We start from the raw sequence: 15,522 nt of genomic DNA, 5'->3' as shown, positions 1-15,522 counted from the left end.
GGCTACTAGAAACGGTCTTTTCGGTAGGGAAATAGATGCGGAAATGATGCTGCAATTGGAGCGGCTCCTTGTCAATGTCGACCGGTCTGGAACCACCCAAGCCTGTTTTTGCAGCCTTGTTCTTGGTCGTTTTGGACTGCCTGGCTTCGTATTCTTTCATGCCTGAGTCGCCTGCAAGGAGTGCCAGCAACGGGGCGTTAGTATGCTGATCTTTTCACCCTGTCAAACCTCAACAGGCTTGATTGTAACCACACACACCTTGACAGGCATAGTATATCGTCGTTAAGAACCCATGGTTTAGCGATCCCAGTGAAGATGCCTGGGATGACAAATTTGTTAGCAACACCCCTGGTCACCGCTCGCCAAGAGCTGGGCAACTTGCTCAGCCAAAAGCCCGCGCAGACCACTTACGTACCACATAGTCAATGTCAACGGCATTCTCGGTTGCCAAACCCAAGCTTCGGACACTGCTCCCTAAGCCGCAGTAGCCTAATTAAAAGTCTAAGTCAGCACAGTTTTGACTTGCCACGAACATGAAGTCATCGCGTTCCGAGGGGAACGGGTAGACTGGCCTGTGTGTTGCCAAGCTTCCTTCGTATGGCTGCCAGAGCTATGGGTCGGTTAGCCGTCTGTCAGGATGTCATCTAATATCGGATTGCCCTGTTGGCTATTGCTACTGACATGGAGTGGATGAAACCATAACGGCTTGTCTCGGAGAAGTCGTAATTGTCCAGACTCTTCACCAATTTCTCGTCAAGGCCAAGCGCTTTCAGGAAGCGTCGGAGCTCGGTGCCGAATAATGTCTCGATAGTTGGCCCATTAAGCCGGGGCAAGTCGATCAGAAAGACCATCTAGGAGAGGTCAGCCAGACCATCAAGAGCAACTCCAGTTGGGAGCTCAAACGTTTTCCAGCTGGCCCGTCTCTCCCCAGTCGTAAGGAACCAGATTGCCGGAAGGAATGACAATACGGAGGTAACTGCAAGTCGGTGTCAGATGGCTGCTAGTAGCTTGCATGATAGAGATTTAGCTGACCCTTCATACTTCAAGATCTGCAACTTGGAATGCATGTACCCGCCATGCATTGGGGGAAAGCAAAATTTGATGAGACTACCGGCCGGAATGTTTGAGCGGATGTTGGCTTTCTAGAACATGAGTCGCAAGCTCAGCACTCGACCCAGAAACGTAAGATAGCATTCCGACATACCTCGGCATCGTTGTTTGCGTAGGCGACTAGAAGCATCTTGGTGTTTCGGGCATTGACCTTCAAGAGAAGCCATTCCTCGTCCCATTGAAAGGATGAGAGCACGGCCAGCTGTAATTTGTCCTTCTGAAGGACTTCCTCAATCTTGATATCTTCCCCGTTTCTGGGGCAGCCGTAGGCCCAAGTGCGCTTGAACGCTCCTTTCGGAAATGGTAATTCCAAAGCATTTGCGGCTGGTGTTGCTGCCTTGGACTTTACAGTACCAGTAACCTTGTGGCTCTCGGAGGCCTTAGGGCGTTGCAACTTTGATCTCTGTGAGGATTGGGTATCGATACCAGCCTCTGTAGCTGAACGCTTCTTCAGTCTTGCTATGCGTTCCTCTTCCATCTTTTTGCGGTCGAGGGCCAAAAGCCCCAACGGGCCTGTGTTAGTGGCCGACAACGATGTCGGGAGCTTCGTTGCAGATTGCGCATCCTTAGTTTTGTCCTCGTTCTCGATTTCCTCTTGCTGTAAAGAAAGTGCAATGGCTAACGCGAGATCTGGATCGTCATCTACGCTTGGCGACTGGGAACGCGCCCGATCGTTGTGCAAACTCATGTTTGCTCGCGAGAACGTTTGGTGCCCTTTGGATGCAGTTGCTGGCTTGAAGTAACGGCTGAAATTTCCAGCGAACTTTTGCGATGTTCCTTGAGTTGTAGTTTGGGCAAAATTTTGAGTGCAGTGATGCGTCGGCAACAGGGCCACCTCGTGATGATGATGGTGAACATCTGACGACGTCAATTACACGACCGACGTGTAACCAAGACCCATCTTTCCATTCATCAACTCGCGAAGTCACGTGCCTTCGTGCATTCATTCCTTTTGATGCATGTACCTATATCTACATATTCACGCTTGACTTGCACTTGCACTTGTGCCATCGGCGTTACAGCGATATCAAAATCGGGTCGGTTTGTTACATCCAGTGCCGTGTTTTCACGACTTCATTCGTGGTGTTGACGGTCAAGGTCTATGTAGTGCTTAATGAAATCATCTGTCCCCAGTATCTCCTTCTGGGGGCTCGCATTGTCAAAGGTGAAGGCATGCTGCCCGATGTAGGCATCAGACTCGCGCTAGACGATCCAATGCACTTCGACCGTAGTGTTTTCTAGCTACTGGCCAAGTCTCATGTAAACATCTAGAGATTCTATTGGAGTACAAAGCATGTTCTTTCCTTAGTTGGTTATATGGCTTACCATATTTCTTCTACTAATTGTGAACTCCCTCGGTTCTATCGTGGTGTTTCAGTCCATCCACAACCTCAACTGAATGCCACGGTCCAATCTGTAAGAGTCACAAAGGCCTTTTATACGGATTTAAGGCTAACTAGCAATATTTGTCGAAAGCCACGCCGCAGTAACGTGGCCACGAGACTCCATTTGCAGCTTTCAACGACTCTCCTTCTCTAGATGTTGCTACCTGAGCACTGGAAACAAAACGACTTTGGTTATAGACAGCCTTGGACGAGCGACGAGCGATGGTTTGAACTCCGGTTGAGTATAAAAGTTGCGTTGAGTACTTCAGGCAAAAAGGGCCTCGGCGTTTGATGGATGCCCGACGAGTGTCAAATTCCCTCGGGTTAAAAACGCCGTTAATTATGGTTTACCAATATTCGAACTAGAGGGCGAAGTATAAAACACCATAGCCTGTACCTCGACAGTTATGATGTCTTGATTTCATGGATGCTTTATTCGGCATCTTATTATTTCTAGCATGCTGACGTCTCTGGTTCCGACTGAATCCCAGAACAAGCGGGTGGGAAATGCTGATGGTGACGTTCGTGGGCTCAGTCTACCACAAGCCACATTGATGGAATGGCCGATATATACGACAGTTCAGCTCCAAGTCAGATTATAGTTTATAGCTCTTACGGAAAGATGGAAACTTCTCTCGCTAGTTCACTTCTGCCAGCACCGAGCCAGGCTAGATAAGGCCATCATCCCGATCCTCACACATAAATTGCGGCTCATGCTGCCGCCAAGAGAAACCTGGGAGGTTCTTTCCAGGGCCCGAGAGACTCTTCGTTAGACTCCAGGATACAAGACCTACATACCAGAGACGAGATTTAAGGTCCTTTCAGTATCTCGGTATCGGACTTGGGGGCTTGACGAAAGGAGTATATAACGAAGCAAGGTTACATACATTTGTCGATATGGCGCGGTGGTTGAACTTTCTAGTACGGTACGCATATGTATCTATGTGTTAGGATAACGATGTTGGCTTCGGGCAATAGTTCAGTAGCAGCATCAATATTCTTTAACTAGCGGTCAATAGACGTCCGTCAGGCTTTCCCCCATATTGAATCTGGATGGAAGACTTACAAAAGACATCTCCCGCAAGACACCCTCTGCGAATCTCATAGACCAACAGATACTATTGGAGTGAGTCCCTTATCGACTTTGGAGTCTCTGATACACCGTCGCTGCCGGAGTACAAGAGGGCAGGGAATTATTTCTAAGCACGTGGTTGATAATTGTTTCCCTGAGGATGGTGAACTAAACCATGGACAATCAAGGCAATCACACATAATAGACACCTAACTTAAGGTCAGCAGCATGAACCGGGTTCCTGATAAGAGCGCGCTACTGCCCCCATGATATGTTATGCCAGGGATGATGTCCTCTTAATGAGAGATCATACATATGGTACACTGGAGTGCGGCTCCTGGTTGATGAGAGACATTGGTGATGCGAGAACCAGTGAGTTGACCAGGAAGCCAACAGCTGGGGCGGCCACAGCCTCATCCACAGGGGCCGCGAAAAGCTTCTCGCTACTCATTCGAGTTTCTAGTTTAGATTTATCTATACATGTTCAATCTTAATATCGGGGCAACACTCCTTAACGAAAAGATGTTCAAGAGCTACAGGGTAGCCTGATTAAGCAGCATAACCACGGTACCTCACCAGTACAGAAACATTACTGATATAATGTCTGCGGAGAGCCTTGCCCCCGAATATCTTGACAACGCCCTATTTGATCGACCGTCCAAGTACGCCGAGGGTGGAAAGGACCGGATCAAAGTTGGACCACGGACGCCACTAAATATACATCTTGGTAGTCTTTCAATTCGACTGGATACAAACATAAGCGGACATGATAGATGGAAACGGAATATGAATTGGTCCTAACTGAAAAGAAAACATCAACATCGCTTTCGGGTATCAAGTAGAATCTCAGGTAGGCACGTAAAGCAACTGCGAGCTCCTGCCGCTTTCCCGCTTTCCCGCAACCCCAAGACACCCAGCAAGACAGAGTAGCAAATCATATCAAATAGAAGCAGCGCAGACTCCCATTTCCATGCCAGATGAGTTCCAGTACCCCTGCGTCTTCCAAAGAGGAACGACGGCACAAAGCCAACCAGCCAAGTGGCGCCCCAAGTACCAAGTGTAATGAACCTTGTTGTTGTTTGCAATCGACAGCCAATGGCCGCCTAAGAGTACAGAGGACGTTCCCCGGATTGTGTAGATGACATAGGCGACTCGAGTTTCAAAATGCGACGCAGGTTGTCCTCCATGGCTCGGAGATCGGCAGATTGGTCGCCCTGAGGGGCTGGGTTATTTCCCATGAAACCGTTATGGACGTACTGAGCTGGCGGAGCCGAAGCTGGAGGCTGAGCAGCCGAAGCCAGACCTTTGCCACCAAAGAGATACTTCTTCAGTGCCTCAGAGCGGTCCTCTGCAGGCGAGTCCTGCGTGGGTCTCGTGCCATTCGGGGACTGGTTGGGAGCGGCACGGGCAGCGCGGATTCGCTCTTGGTACGGGGTGGAGAAGGCAGGGCCAAGTGGCTTTCCCGAAAAGCCGTCAAGCTCCTGGGCCGAGATCCCACTAGATGATCTCTGGAGAGGCATACGGTGGCCAGGGTGAGTATTGTAAGGTTTCGCAACGAATGGGCCGTGGCCGACCTCTCTGGGTGAAGGAGCAGCGGTTGACTCGGAACCGTCTGTTTGAACGGATGAGTTGAGAGAACTCGATCGTCGTGCCTGTTCTTTTTCAGCTCTATCGGCCCTGAAAATGGCGTCAAGAGGCGACTCGCGGGCCCTAGGTGCGGTCGCAGGATGCTGAGGCGTCGGACGTTGTCGTTCGGTTGCCGGAGGTGACGGCTGCTGTTGAGCTTCTGGCCTGGGTCCTGGAGATTCGGGAATGGACTTTGAGTAGAAGCTGGGCATAGGTAGGGCTGACGGGGCAGGCGAAGCATGGAAAGTTGCGCCAGCGAAAGCGGCCGCTGCCGACTTGTTGACCGGGATGCTCTGAGGGGTGGACCGGCGGTTTTGGCGGGTGACGTCGGGCGAAGCTATGGTATTGGGGTTCCTAGCCCGAGTTTTGTTTCGCGAGCGCTGTTTGGAGCCAGGCTGGTTACCGTTGCCGGACTGCGGCTCAGGTGAGCCAGAATATGACTTCTGGGGGGTATGAGGATGACCGGTTTGTTCAAAGGCCAGGGTAGAGACATTGACGACGTCAGTCTCGGACGCATACATCTTCTGTCCAGCAGCCTTGCCGCCACCGCCCCGATTCTGTCGGCGACGAGTGGGCGTTGGCTTTGCTTGATTTGTAGTTTCTTGCATTCTGAGTCGTAACAATGGCGTAGTAAGATGTGTCGCAGCGACCGTAGGGTGGAAGCCGGCGGGTGTCAGGGTCGACAAAGGGGGAGAAGTCCTAGACAATGGTCGCTAAAGGTAAAGAACGCCTTGATTGAGAAGGTAAGGATATGATGGTGGCGAAAGGCAGGTATCTGTCGGTCGCAAGGCTTGGATCCGCTGAGTGTAGCAAGATTAGATATGCTGGGTTTTCCTTCTTGGTACTGTTTTGTGCTACGTTCAAGCGCCAGGAGGATGATCTGTTTGAGGAGGCGGATTGGGAGAAAGTAAAAGCGAAGAGTAGAAGCCAGTGTCTGATGCAGGAAAAGCGCGTGTATATTCTCTGCTCATGTTGCCGTACAAATGAGTGACGGGCTGAAGAGTCGAGTAAGGTGACGATGGAAAGAGTTGGGGAGGAGCAAATCCACAGTATGCGGCGAAAGAGGGGAGAGGGGCTTAAGTAACCCCGGTGCTAGGAGACCTTGAGCTGAGTGGAGATGTTGGGTGTGTGTGTGTGTGTGTGCCTTGCCAAACCTGCCCAGATTGGGCTTGTTCGCTGAGGAACCTGCCCGACTGCACCTCCTCCTGTCTCATGCCCGGAAGTATCTCGCCATACTGGTAAGGCGCTTTGGGTACCCAAGGTGCCAGACCTACCTAGTGTTGGTAGTGGTAGGTATCCGTACGCAGGTAGCGTAGGGCGGGCGGTGGCAGGCACCGTATGTCATCCCGTCCCCTCAGCGTCACTGCCAATCCCATCCCATCCCATCGCATCATGGATGGGATCCGACCCCCCCTATCATGTTGCCTCTTACAGGCTACGCGTGGCTCAGTAACCTCCGATAAGGGAGAGGTGGATCTCCGTGTTGACCCCTTCACGTGCGTTTCCAGCCTTACTCTTGTCCTCAGCTCCGGACGGCTCACATTACCTCACCATCCTTGTTTTCATCGTCGAAATTGGCAACGGGTTGCTGGTACGAGTCACGGCCCTGTACTTTCGGAAGAAATGCGTCACTCCGACTCCTCAAGAAAGTCCTAAAGTAGGAAGGAAGCAGGGGAGGGATCCAAGACGCGCTTTATTGATATCATGAAGCAACTGCAGACCTCTCAAGTCAGGCCGCTCGCGTTTGTAAGTTAGGTCCTCAGTGCGATTGCCAAGTCAGAGCCAAATGCTGCAATTCCTACCTAACGTGACTGTCACTGAATCCACGCCGTTCTCCAAACCCGCCTCCTGTACTCCGGTTATGTTAAGATGACCAAGGTCGCTGCAAGACTCTCTATTGGAGATACAGATCCATTCTACCTACTGTCATGGATTTGGCTCCCCAAAGTTGTCTCGATCCATAAGATTTCGTGCTGACTTGTTACTCGGCCCAGTGCGCACTTTCGTAAACTGAAGACGGTCTTCGTGTCTAGCAAGCTTAGGTAATCTGCTCGCTTGCCCACTGTCCGATACTCGCCACTCCTAGGCAGTGCCGGGCAGGCCTACAGGGCATATTACTGTTGTTAGCACCTAAGGTAAGGTACCTTACCACAGTAAGGTCTCCAAGGCACCTTGACTCTGAAGTCCCGGTCCTGAGGGGCAGGCAACGACCGCTTTCCCGCACTGTAGGGGAGGTAGGTCATTCTACGCCTCATGAACCCCGCCAAGGCAGGCGTGGAATGAGGCGCCTTACGGACCGGGGCCACTCCCGCTGGCAGCCTTTCCTGCCCGCCATTCGCATACATCACCAAACCACGAAATCCGGCCGAGCAAACGAGACACGACAAAGGCCGTAATAACCCGCCAAAGGTCCTTTCTCTTCTCCTACAAACTTGAGAAGTCCCTTTGAGTCATCTTTGTAAGATAATCACCCGCAACCCGGAAGGCTCGACATAACCTAGCCTGCCCACTCGCAACCCTTTTGACCTTGCTGTATCGGACTTAGCTGACCACCTACATCGACACAGAAAAGGTACGCTTCTCACGCCTTGCCCGCAAGCCTTCCATACTACCGAACCGCTGCTTCCCCTTCGACTTTCAATCTATCATCCTGACCTTGACCGGTATCGCTCAGCCGCGCAGAACTCAAACTCACCGCCAGAACTATAGCCGGAACCGTAGCTCGATTCCATATTCCACAATGGCCGATGTCGATATGACGGATGCGCCCGGCACTGCCGTCGCCAAGAAAGCCGCCGACGGCGAGAGCAAGGCTGTAGACGCAAAGAAGCGCTTCGAAGTCAAGAAGGTGAGTAGAAAAGGGATTGGATAGCTTGACCCAAGCTAACAAGCGCCTTTAGTGGAATGCCGTCGCATTGTGGGCATGGGACATTGTCGTAGATAATTGCGCTATCTGCAGAAACCACATCATGGACCTCTGTGAGTCGGACGCTGACATGCAAACCTGCTGTTTCGCCCTTACGCATGCTAACGATGTATAGGCATCGAATGCCAGGCAAACCAGGCCTCTGCAACGAGTGAAGAGTGCACTGTGGCCTGGGGTATCTGCAACGTATGTTTTCTTTGCTCCATTTCCTTACTCTTGCTAACCTACGTGCAGCATGCATTCCACTTCCACTGTATCTCACGTTGGCTCAAGGCTCGACAAGTCTGCCCGCTGGACAACCGCGACTGGGAGTTCCAGAAGTACGGTCGCTGAGATGGCGCAAGACAACGGTGCGAGGATCTCGTTCGACGGATACGCAGCATTATGGTGTCATGGCTACGCAGAATAAGGATACAATAAGTGATGCTCTCCTGACGAGCGAGGACTGCGTCCAGCTGGCGGAAACAGCTAGCTAGGGTGGCCCTAAAGGATGGGCACAGTTACAGATGCAGGAACATACATCACAATGACTTGATGAACGATTGATGTCTTTGGTCCCGGCTATCCCGACTTCTCTATTGTAGCCACGTTCCGTGTTCCGGACCCGGACGTGGATCCAGGCTCTAGCCACTTGACTGGATGTTGCTTGAAAAAGGGCCAAGGAGGCACGACAAGGAGGAATGTGAGTACGGTTCCGCCCAAGCCAACGTAGACTGCGAGCTTGATGTCCTGGAGAATGTATCCGATGATGAAGGCAAGAACCTGTAGGGAAGGCCAAGTCAGCATGGAGTGCAACCATGTTCGAAATCGAGCGTTTGTCGGAACTTACTCCAGATGCCGAGAGAAGGAGAGTCGCCAGGAGATCTGCCAGTTTCTGGCCCTCAAAGTCCTATAGGGAACATATTATTAGCCTCTGGGAGTTGGAGAGGTGTCAAGGACGCCAAGGGGTAGGCCAATTTCCACCGGTGACGTACAATTTGGCCCTCGGCGATATCGCGAACCTGGTCAAGAATTTGATCGGCCATTATATTTGCGTCCGCGAAACTGTCCAAGAGAGTTGTTCTTTTTGGCTGTTGGCCGTTTGAGAATGGGGGATGCGCTGGAGGATGGATCGGTGTGGTGAACAAGCCCTTTGCCAAGTCGTAGGTGCAGGATGTCGGACCGTAAATGTGTGCCCGATTACTTGGTTCGGTCTGTGATCTCGAGGCGATCAGCAGTTGGTGATCTGGTATTATGGTGGTAGGGGCAAGTGTAAAGTCCCAAAGTAAGGTATCTTACCTTTAGGTAAGGTAAGGTTAGGTAAGGAACAGGTATGCCATATCCGAAGCAAGTCGAGCACGGACTCAGGTCCTCAGGTCTGGCTTGCAAGCTCACTTCGGCACCATGTTCCTGCTTCAGCAGCTGCCATTGGATGCAGCACAAACACACGGCGAACGATGGGGCACAGGCTAAACAGTGCTAGCGGACTGTGTGGGGGTCACACGGTGCCACCGCAGCTCCACACCATGGTATGACACACCCAGACATCCTGGCCTGGAACCTGAGAAAAAAGTCTCTCTCGGCTGGCCTGTGCCGCCACCTACCTTAGCGACTCACTGGCTCCAAAGTCGGATTTTCACTCAGAACCGGGAAATCTTCCCTTGCATTTGATCACCTTCTGGCCGTCCCCGTCATCTTTCGGTTCCATTCACCACCAAAAATTTCAAAAAAACCCTCAACACGCTCAGGACAACACAAAAAACTTGTCGTCCCAACTCCTTTTTTTTTCTGTGCAAACCAACCTTTCGCTCATTTGATTGTGCAACAGTCAGAGCAGCTTTCTTCATCAGATTAGTCTGATCTTGTTCTGGTGGTTGATCTAGCGACCTACCAAACAATCGCATACTGTTTCCGGACGACGAAGACAAAGTCCCGCATCCTTGGGTCACCATTCGCACTACCTCGCCGACGACCATTAATCCTCGATCGTTCTCCGATTCCCTTAACACCGCTCGTAACAACAAACAATCACCTCGTCGACCTTACATACTATTGTATCTTTCGAACTGCTGCGATAGACAGTAGAATCGCATTCGACTTTCGAGTTTCCTAGGTCGAAAGACCCACTTGATATTCCACCCGACACTCCAAACCACCAAGTTGGCTTCACTCGCAGCTGACGCTACCTCACCCACCTGTTCACTCCGAGGTCCTGGTTTTTGGGTCTACAGCGGAGTGCACAAGAAACCTCCGTAATCAGGTTTCAATATCGAAACAGAAATCATTGGAAACATCACATTACATCCACAGCATTCTTGCGCGTTAACGCTGTCTTCTCAGCGTGTACGCATCTTCTAGGGTACTGGCACGACCACAGCCACCCTGGAAGCTCGCTACTCTTTCAGCGCACACCGCGCCGGCCGCGCGGAGTGCGATTCGGCTACGGTTTACATTGAACACGCATCAGTTATGGGTATCGCCGCCTGATTCAAGAGTTGCGGAGGCCTTCGAAGAGGAACGAGTTTGAGACTTACAACCCATTCCACCAACCGGGCTACCCACACAAGCGGGTTAATACTTTCGTTGGCTGCGGAACCAAGCAATACCCTTAGTTTCCAGCACCAAAGCTCAACATGTCTGACCACGAGGAGAACATCTCTGAGGGTGGCTTCAAGACGCCGATCCCTGAGCTCGACGACCACCGTCATCAGGTTGCCACTAGCCCTCACCCGGAGCGGCCTCGAAGAGGTACTTTCGACACGCTTTATGGAGCGCGCCTGCTTGGACCCGACTCGGTTTCTGGAGAGCGGTCGCCAAGTATCAGGGTTCGGGACTTTGAAGAGGCAATTGTCGATGATGAGGGAGGTGACGTCTCGCCGCATGCGCGACGGGTTCGTCGACCAACCGTTGAGACGGTCACTGACCAGAGATCCATCTCTCCACCCAACTCGGTCAAAGCCTTTGCTGAAGCACGCCGTCGCGAGCGTGGCATGTCCTTCTCCGAGTCCAAGGCCGAGAGGAAGGGCAGTGAGGAGAACCTGCATCGCGCTGGCTCAATTAGCAGCCGTCGTAGCCACCGCAGTCGGCCTTATACGGTGGATGACGGCGCCAGCTTGGCCACCAATCAGTCAGCAGAGGAAGACGTCTGTTTCCCTCTTCAAGATCCCCGGCGCAAGGACCAGCTATACATCGACTTCGACTACTTGGAGAATTTTGTCCAGTCGGATCAGGCATCGCGAACGGCTAGTCGCCGCGATTCTCTCCGTGCTTTCCCAGACCTGCGACAGACACAGACGTCTGAGGGTCAGCCTCAGTTGCAACTGAGCACTGTTGATGGAGATATCGTCAACATGCCATCTGACACCTCTGATGAGCAGGAGATCTCGGAGAAGGAGCATGCCGCCGAAGATGCCAAGAATAAGCCTGCAGTTACCCAGCAGCCCCTGGACCCCAACCGGTTCAGCTTCTTCTCTTCGGCTTGGGAATCTACGATCCACGCAGCAGAACTCGGGGACTTGGTTCTTCCTGGCGAGGATCTTCGGGGCCTTTTCACGCTCCCCGCTGATGAGTCCGACGGAGTGTGGTGGTTGAACGTTAACAGTCCTACCAAGGAGGAGGTAACCGCCATTTGCAAAGCGTTTGGTATTCATCCCTTGACGATTGAGGATATCACGACGCAAGAAGCGCGGGAGAAGATTGAGTTATTTCCTTCATACTACTTTGCAAGCTTTCGATCCTTCACCCGGTTCAAGAGGACGATGGCTTGGAGTATGAGCCGTATAACCTCTACGTCGTCGTCTTTCGCGAGGGTACTCTAAGCTTCAGCTTCGAGCCCAATGCCCATGCTTCTCATGTGCGCAAGCGTATTGCCCTGCTTAGGGATTACGTTGCGCTGAGCAGCGACTGGATTTGCTATGCTCTGATGTAAGTGGACACAGTCAAAGACAATTATTAGTGCTAATTTGTTTGATAGTGACGATATCGTGGATTGCTTTGCCCCAGTCATCCGCGACATCGAATTGGAGGCTGACGCCATTGAGGACGGCGTCTTCGTAGCCCGCGAGGACGATTCGAACCAGTTCCTGCGGTCTATTGGCCGAGTGCGCAAGAACACCATGGCTCTCATGCGCCTTCTTGGAGGCAAAGCTGATGTCCTGCGAGGCTTTACCAAGCGTTGCAATGAGAACTACAAGGTCACACCTCGAATGGACATTGGACTTTATCTCGGCGATATACAGGATCACGTCGTCACCATGGTCACCAACCTCGGCCACTTTGAAAAGATTCTGTCTCGCTCCCACAGTAACTACTTGGCTCAGCTTTCCATCAACAGCATCTCTCAGGGTACACACACGAACTTGGTACTCAGCAAGATCACGTTCCTGGCGTCGATTCTCGTTCCGCTCAACCTCGTTTGTGGACTGTTCGGCATGAACGTCCCAGTTCCCTTTGCGGACACTTCCCTTGTTCCGTTCTTTGTCATCCTTGGAAGCTTGATTCTCTTCAGCGTTGTGAGCATGACATTGGCTCGCAAATACAAGTACATCTGAAGAGCACATCAGGGCGCTGTCGTAAAAGTTACGACTTGATTTCCTTACATACCGTTATACTAGGATGGTATGGAGCAGAACTGTGATGGCTTGTGCAAGCAACAAAACAAGCAATGAGATTGGATAACGGTACTGATACGTCAATCGTTCGACTTTAGTCTTAGTCTTGGTAGATACGAGAGAAAATGAAATGGCTTTGATATTATTCGAGATATGTCTCTTGCAACTCTGGTGCTTGCTTGTTCTTGCAAACCAGCAAGGCTTGTTCAACCCACAGTCAATATCCACGGAGCCGAGACAGATGTTTGCAATACTCCACAATTATAGTGCCTCCCTTTGATGAGTGCCTCGATGATGATAATGATGAGTTTCTCACACCTACGCACAGACCCGGCCAATGGGAGACGACCATGTTATAGTGGAGACCACCCAAAAAAAAAAAGTTGGCCGCAAGAAGCACGGAACGGCAAATGCTTCAAGCCTTTCGACCATCTCCAATACTATCATCGCAACCAACATACGCTCCTCCATCACGCACTCGCAATTGCTAGCGAACAACGTATTGTCAATTACCTGGCAAATCCCACAAAGACGTCACGATGGACTCCTCAAGATCAGCGCTCGAGAACTCGGACCTTGACAAGCTCAACGACAAGGACAAACTCGAGCTCCGCCAATTCCTTGCCAACGAGCAGCAGAGATCTCAGATTCAGTCACGTTAGTATACTTCTTTCTCACTGAAATCGTATGATAGGAGGAACACGGTAGAACTGGAAGCGATGAGAGACTATGGGAGGCATTGGCACACGGACGCGGTCCAACCCGATGGCGCAGAGAAAGAAAAGGGAACTGGCAGCTAATTCAGAATCATGAACAGAAACCCACGCTCTCACCGAGATCTGCTGGAAGAAGTGCGTCGGCGGCTCGATCCGCGGCTCAAAGCTGGACAAGGGCGAGGAGGGATGCCTGGCCAACTGCGTTGACAGATTCCTTGACGTCAACTTCCTTACGATGAAGCACCTGAACAACATGCGTTCTGGTTAAAGAGTTTCGGAGACAACCGTCGGATCACGCACGCTAGAAAAATAGGAAACAGAAAACGGAACACTCCATAACGGCGTACTCGAGGGGGACATGGTAGACCACCTCAGGTTATAGTAGGGCGTAGGAGAACTCCATCTGGAAGTTACTCATGTACAAGCATATGTATAACTATGTTACGAGAAAGAATGGCAATCCCATCATGTCATCTTACATTTCACAACTACTTCACACTCCAAGTTTGCGGTTTGAGATACTAAAATGGTCACGGGAGGAAATGAATTCCACATTCATGTGCATTTTTCGAGACTGAACACGGTCATGGTACCCCAGCCTGAGTACCGGGAGAATCGATTGGTGCCCTCGAGGAGATGCCACTCCTGGGGAATCTGTATCAACAACCTTGAGACGCCCATGCCAATGCCTTTTACAGTCAATGAACCCGAATTGCTTTTTTGCTTTTTCATTTCCCATTCCCATTTCCGTCCTTCGCGAAAGTAATATTCGCTTTAAACGAGAGCCAGCTTGGTGGCGGCGATGTCAAGAGCATCAACGTCGGGGGTGAGGCGGGCGTAGGCCTTCTTGGAGCCGTCGGGGCGGATCAGGGTGTTGATCTTGACGGTGTCGATGTCGTAGAGCTTCTTGAGGGCCTGCTTGATCTGGGCCTTGTTGGACTTGACGTCGACGATGAAGACCAGGGTGTTGTTCTCCTCAATCTTCTTCATGGCGGACTCGGTGTTGAGGGGGTGGACGATGATCTTGTGCTCGTCGAGGCGGGGCTCGTGAGGGATCGACTTGCGGGGGTACTTGGGAGCGCGCGAAACGACGAGGGTCTTGGGGCGGTGGAACGAGGTGGTGTAGCGGACCTTGTTCTTGTAGTGACCGTGGGCCTAGGAAAGATGCTGTCAGCTTTCGGCTTGTTGTGGCAGACGGTGCCCGTCCTCCCTCGACCACGAGAAGTTTTCGTCGTCTTGGAAAGTCGCGGGAAGAGAGTATGTTTGCTTGTACTTACACCCTTCAGGGCAGCCTTGGCAGCGTTGTTGGCCTGCTTGGAGCCCTTAGGCGCCTTGGAGGCACCGCCTAGAGTAGAGATGTCGCATCAGCAATCGCTCTTTATTTTCAAAAGAACTCGCAAAATCTGCTGTAGCATGATGCTCCGGGAGAGAGGCTTCGGCGTAGAGATTGTCGGTGTATCCCCCGTTCCGTCACCGTTCTACCCGTTGCTGTCGACGAAACAAGAGATTTTGTCGAGTAGCCATTGTGTGTTTTGTGTATTTGATGATTGGGAATGCTGCGCTCGCAAGTGTGTAATTCCTGCTGCTGCCGGGAGTTGGTTTTCAAGTACCTTTCTTCGAGTCCTTGGGGGCCATTGTGACTGATGGGGATGTTGGCTGGGTGGGCGGGTTAGCTGGGTTGTCGTCGGTGTCGAGGTCGAATGCAGAAAGAAGAGATTCCGAAAGTCAAATGTTTTTTTTTCTCTTCTGTGGGCTTAGGGCTGAGCTGGTCTGTGCATCCCGATTCGTTATCTTATCTTGGATAGAGAAGCGGGGGAAGGTGACCAGGAAAATCATTCCGCCGTCACTGGCTAAGGTAAGGTGACCTAACTGAAGCTGCACTCAACCTGGCACTTGCCAAATGGAAACAGATCGCTTATGTAAGGCTCGACTTACACTCATCAAGCAGGGGAAAGAAAAAAAACCCAAGCACCTGCAAAGTCGATTTTGATATTGATCTCATTGAGTATATCCGCAGCTCACTCAAAGTAAGCGAACCAGAAACGCAAATCAAAGCCCCCTTGCTCCTCATCTTGGCCGCTCTCCTCCTTCCAAAACA

The 15,522-nt window shown here is 51.5% G+C and overlaps 5 protein-coding genes across 5 annotated transcripts; 2 read left to right on the top strand and 3 right to left on the bottom strand.

The window, feature by feature from the left end:
* Positions 1 to 1,162: 1,162 nt before the first annotated feature.
* N0V96_008054 (uncharacterized protein) lies at positions 1,163 to 1,798 on the bottom strand (the record flags this gene model as incomplete). Its single annotated transcript, XM_065758213.1, has 2 exons — positions 1,163 to 1,623; positions 1,795 to 1,798. 2 exons carry the CDS (start codon positions 1,796 to 1,798, stop codon positions 1,163 to 1,165), a joined length of 465 nt encoding a protein of 154 aa, XP_065613355.1.
* Positions 1,799 to 4,670: 2,872 nt separating this feature from the next.
* On the bottom strand, positions 4,671 to 5,714 carry N0V96_008053 (uncharacterized protein; the record flags this gene model as incomplete). Its single annotated transcript, XM_065758212.1, has 2 exons — positions 4,671 to 5,547; positions 5,707 to 5,714. 2 exons carry the CDS (start codon positions 5,712 to 5,714, stop codon positions 4,671 to 4,673), a joined length of 885 nt encoding a protein of 294 aa, XP_065613354.1.
* Positions 5,715 to 7,933: 2,219 nt separating this feature from the next.
* Positions 7,934 to 8,452, top strand: HRT1 (RING-box protein hrt1; the record flags this gene model as incomplete). Its single annotated transcript, XM_053199107.1, has 4 exons — positions 7,934 to 8,041; positions 8,094 to 8,172; positions 8,235 to 8,305; positions 8,354 to 8,452. The coding sequence occupies 4 exons, from the start codon at positions 7,934 to 7,936 to the stop codon at positions 8,450 to 8,452; spliced, it is 357 nt and encodes a 118-aa protein (XP_053043433.1).
* A 2,279-nt stretch (positions 8,453 to 10,731) lies between these two features.
* N0V96_008051 (uncharacterized protein) lies at positions 10,732 to 12,648 on the top strand (the record flags this gene model as incomplete). Its single annotated transcript, XM_065758211.1, has 3 exons — positions 10,732 to 11,715; positions 11,826 to 12,022; positions 12,072 to 12,648. 3 exons carry the CDS (start codon positions 10,732 to 10,734, stop codon positions 12,646 to 12,648), a joined length of 1,758 nt encoding a protein of 585 aa, XP_065613353.1.
* Positions 12,649 to 14,198: 1,550 nt separating this feature from the next.
* Positions 14,199 to 15,059, bottom strand: RPL25 (60S ribosomal protein uL23; the record flags this gene model as incomplete). The annotated part of the gene is made up of 3 exons (XM_053199103.1): positions 14,199 to 14,579; positions 14,702 to 14,769; positions 15,035 to 15,059. The coding sequence occupies 3 exons, from the start codon at positions 15,057 to 15,059 to the stop codon at positions 14,199 to 14,201; spliced, it is 474 nt and encodes a 157-aa protein (XP_053043429.1).
* Positions 15,060 to 15,522: the final 463 nt, after the last annotated feature.

This window comes from Colletotrichum fioriniae, assembly GCF_027942845.1.
Source record: "Colletotrichum fioriniae strain IMI 355084 chromosome Unknown scaffold_9, whole genome shotgun sequence".
Lineage (NCBI taxonomy): Eukaryota > Fungi > Ascomycota > Sordariomycetes > Glomerellales > Glomerellaceae > Colletotrichum > Colletotrichum fioriniae.
Note: the sequence above shows the minus strand (reverse complement) of the source record. Positions and strands in the feature narration are given on the sequence as shown.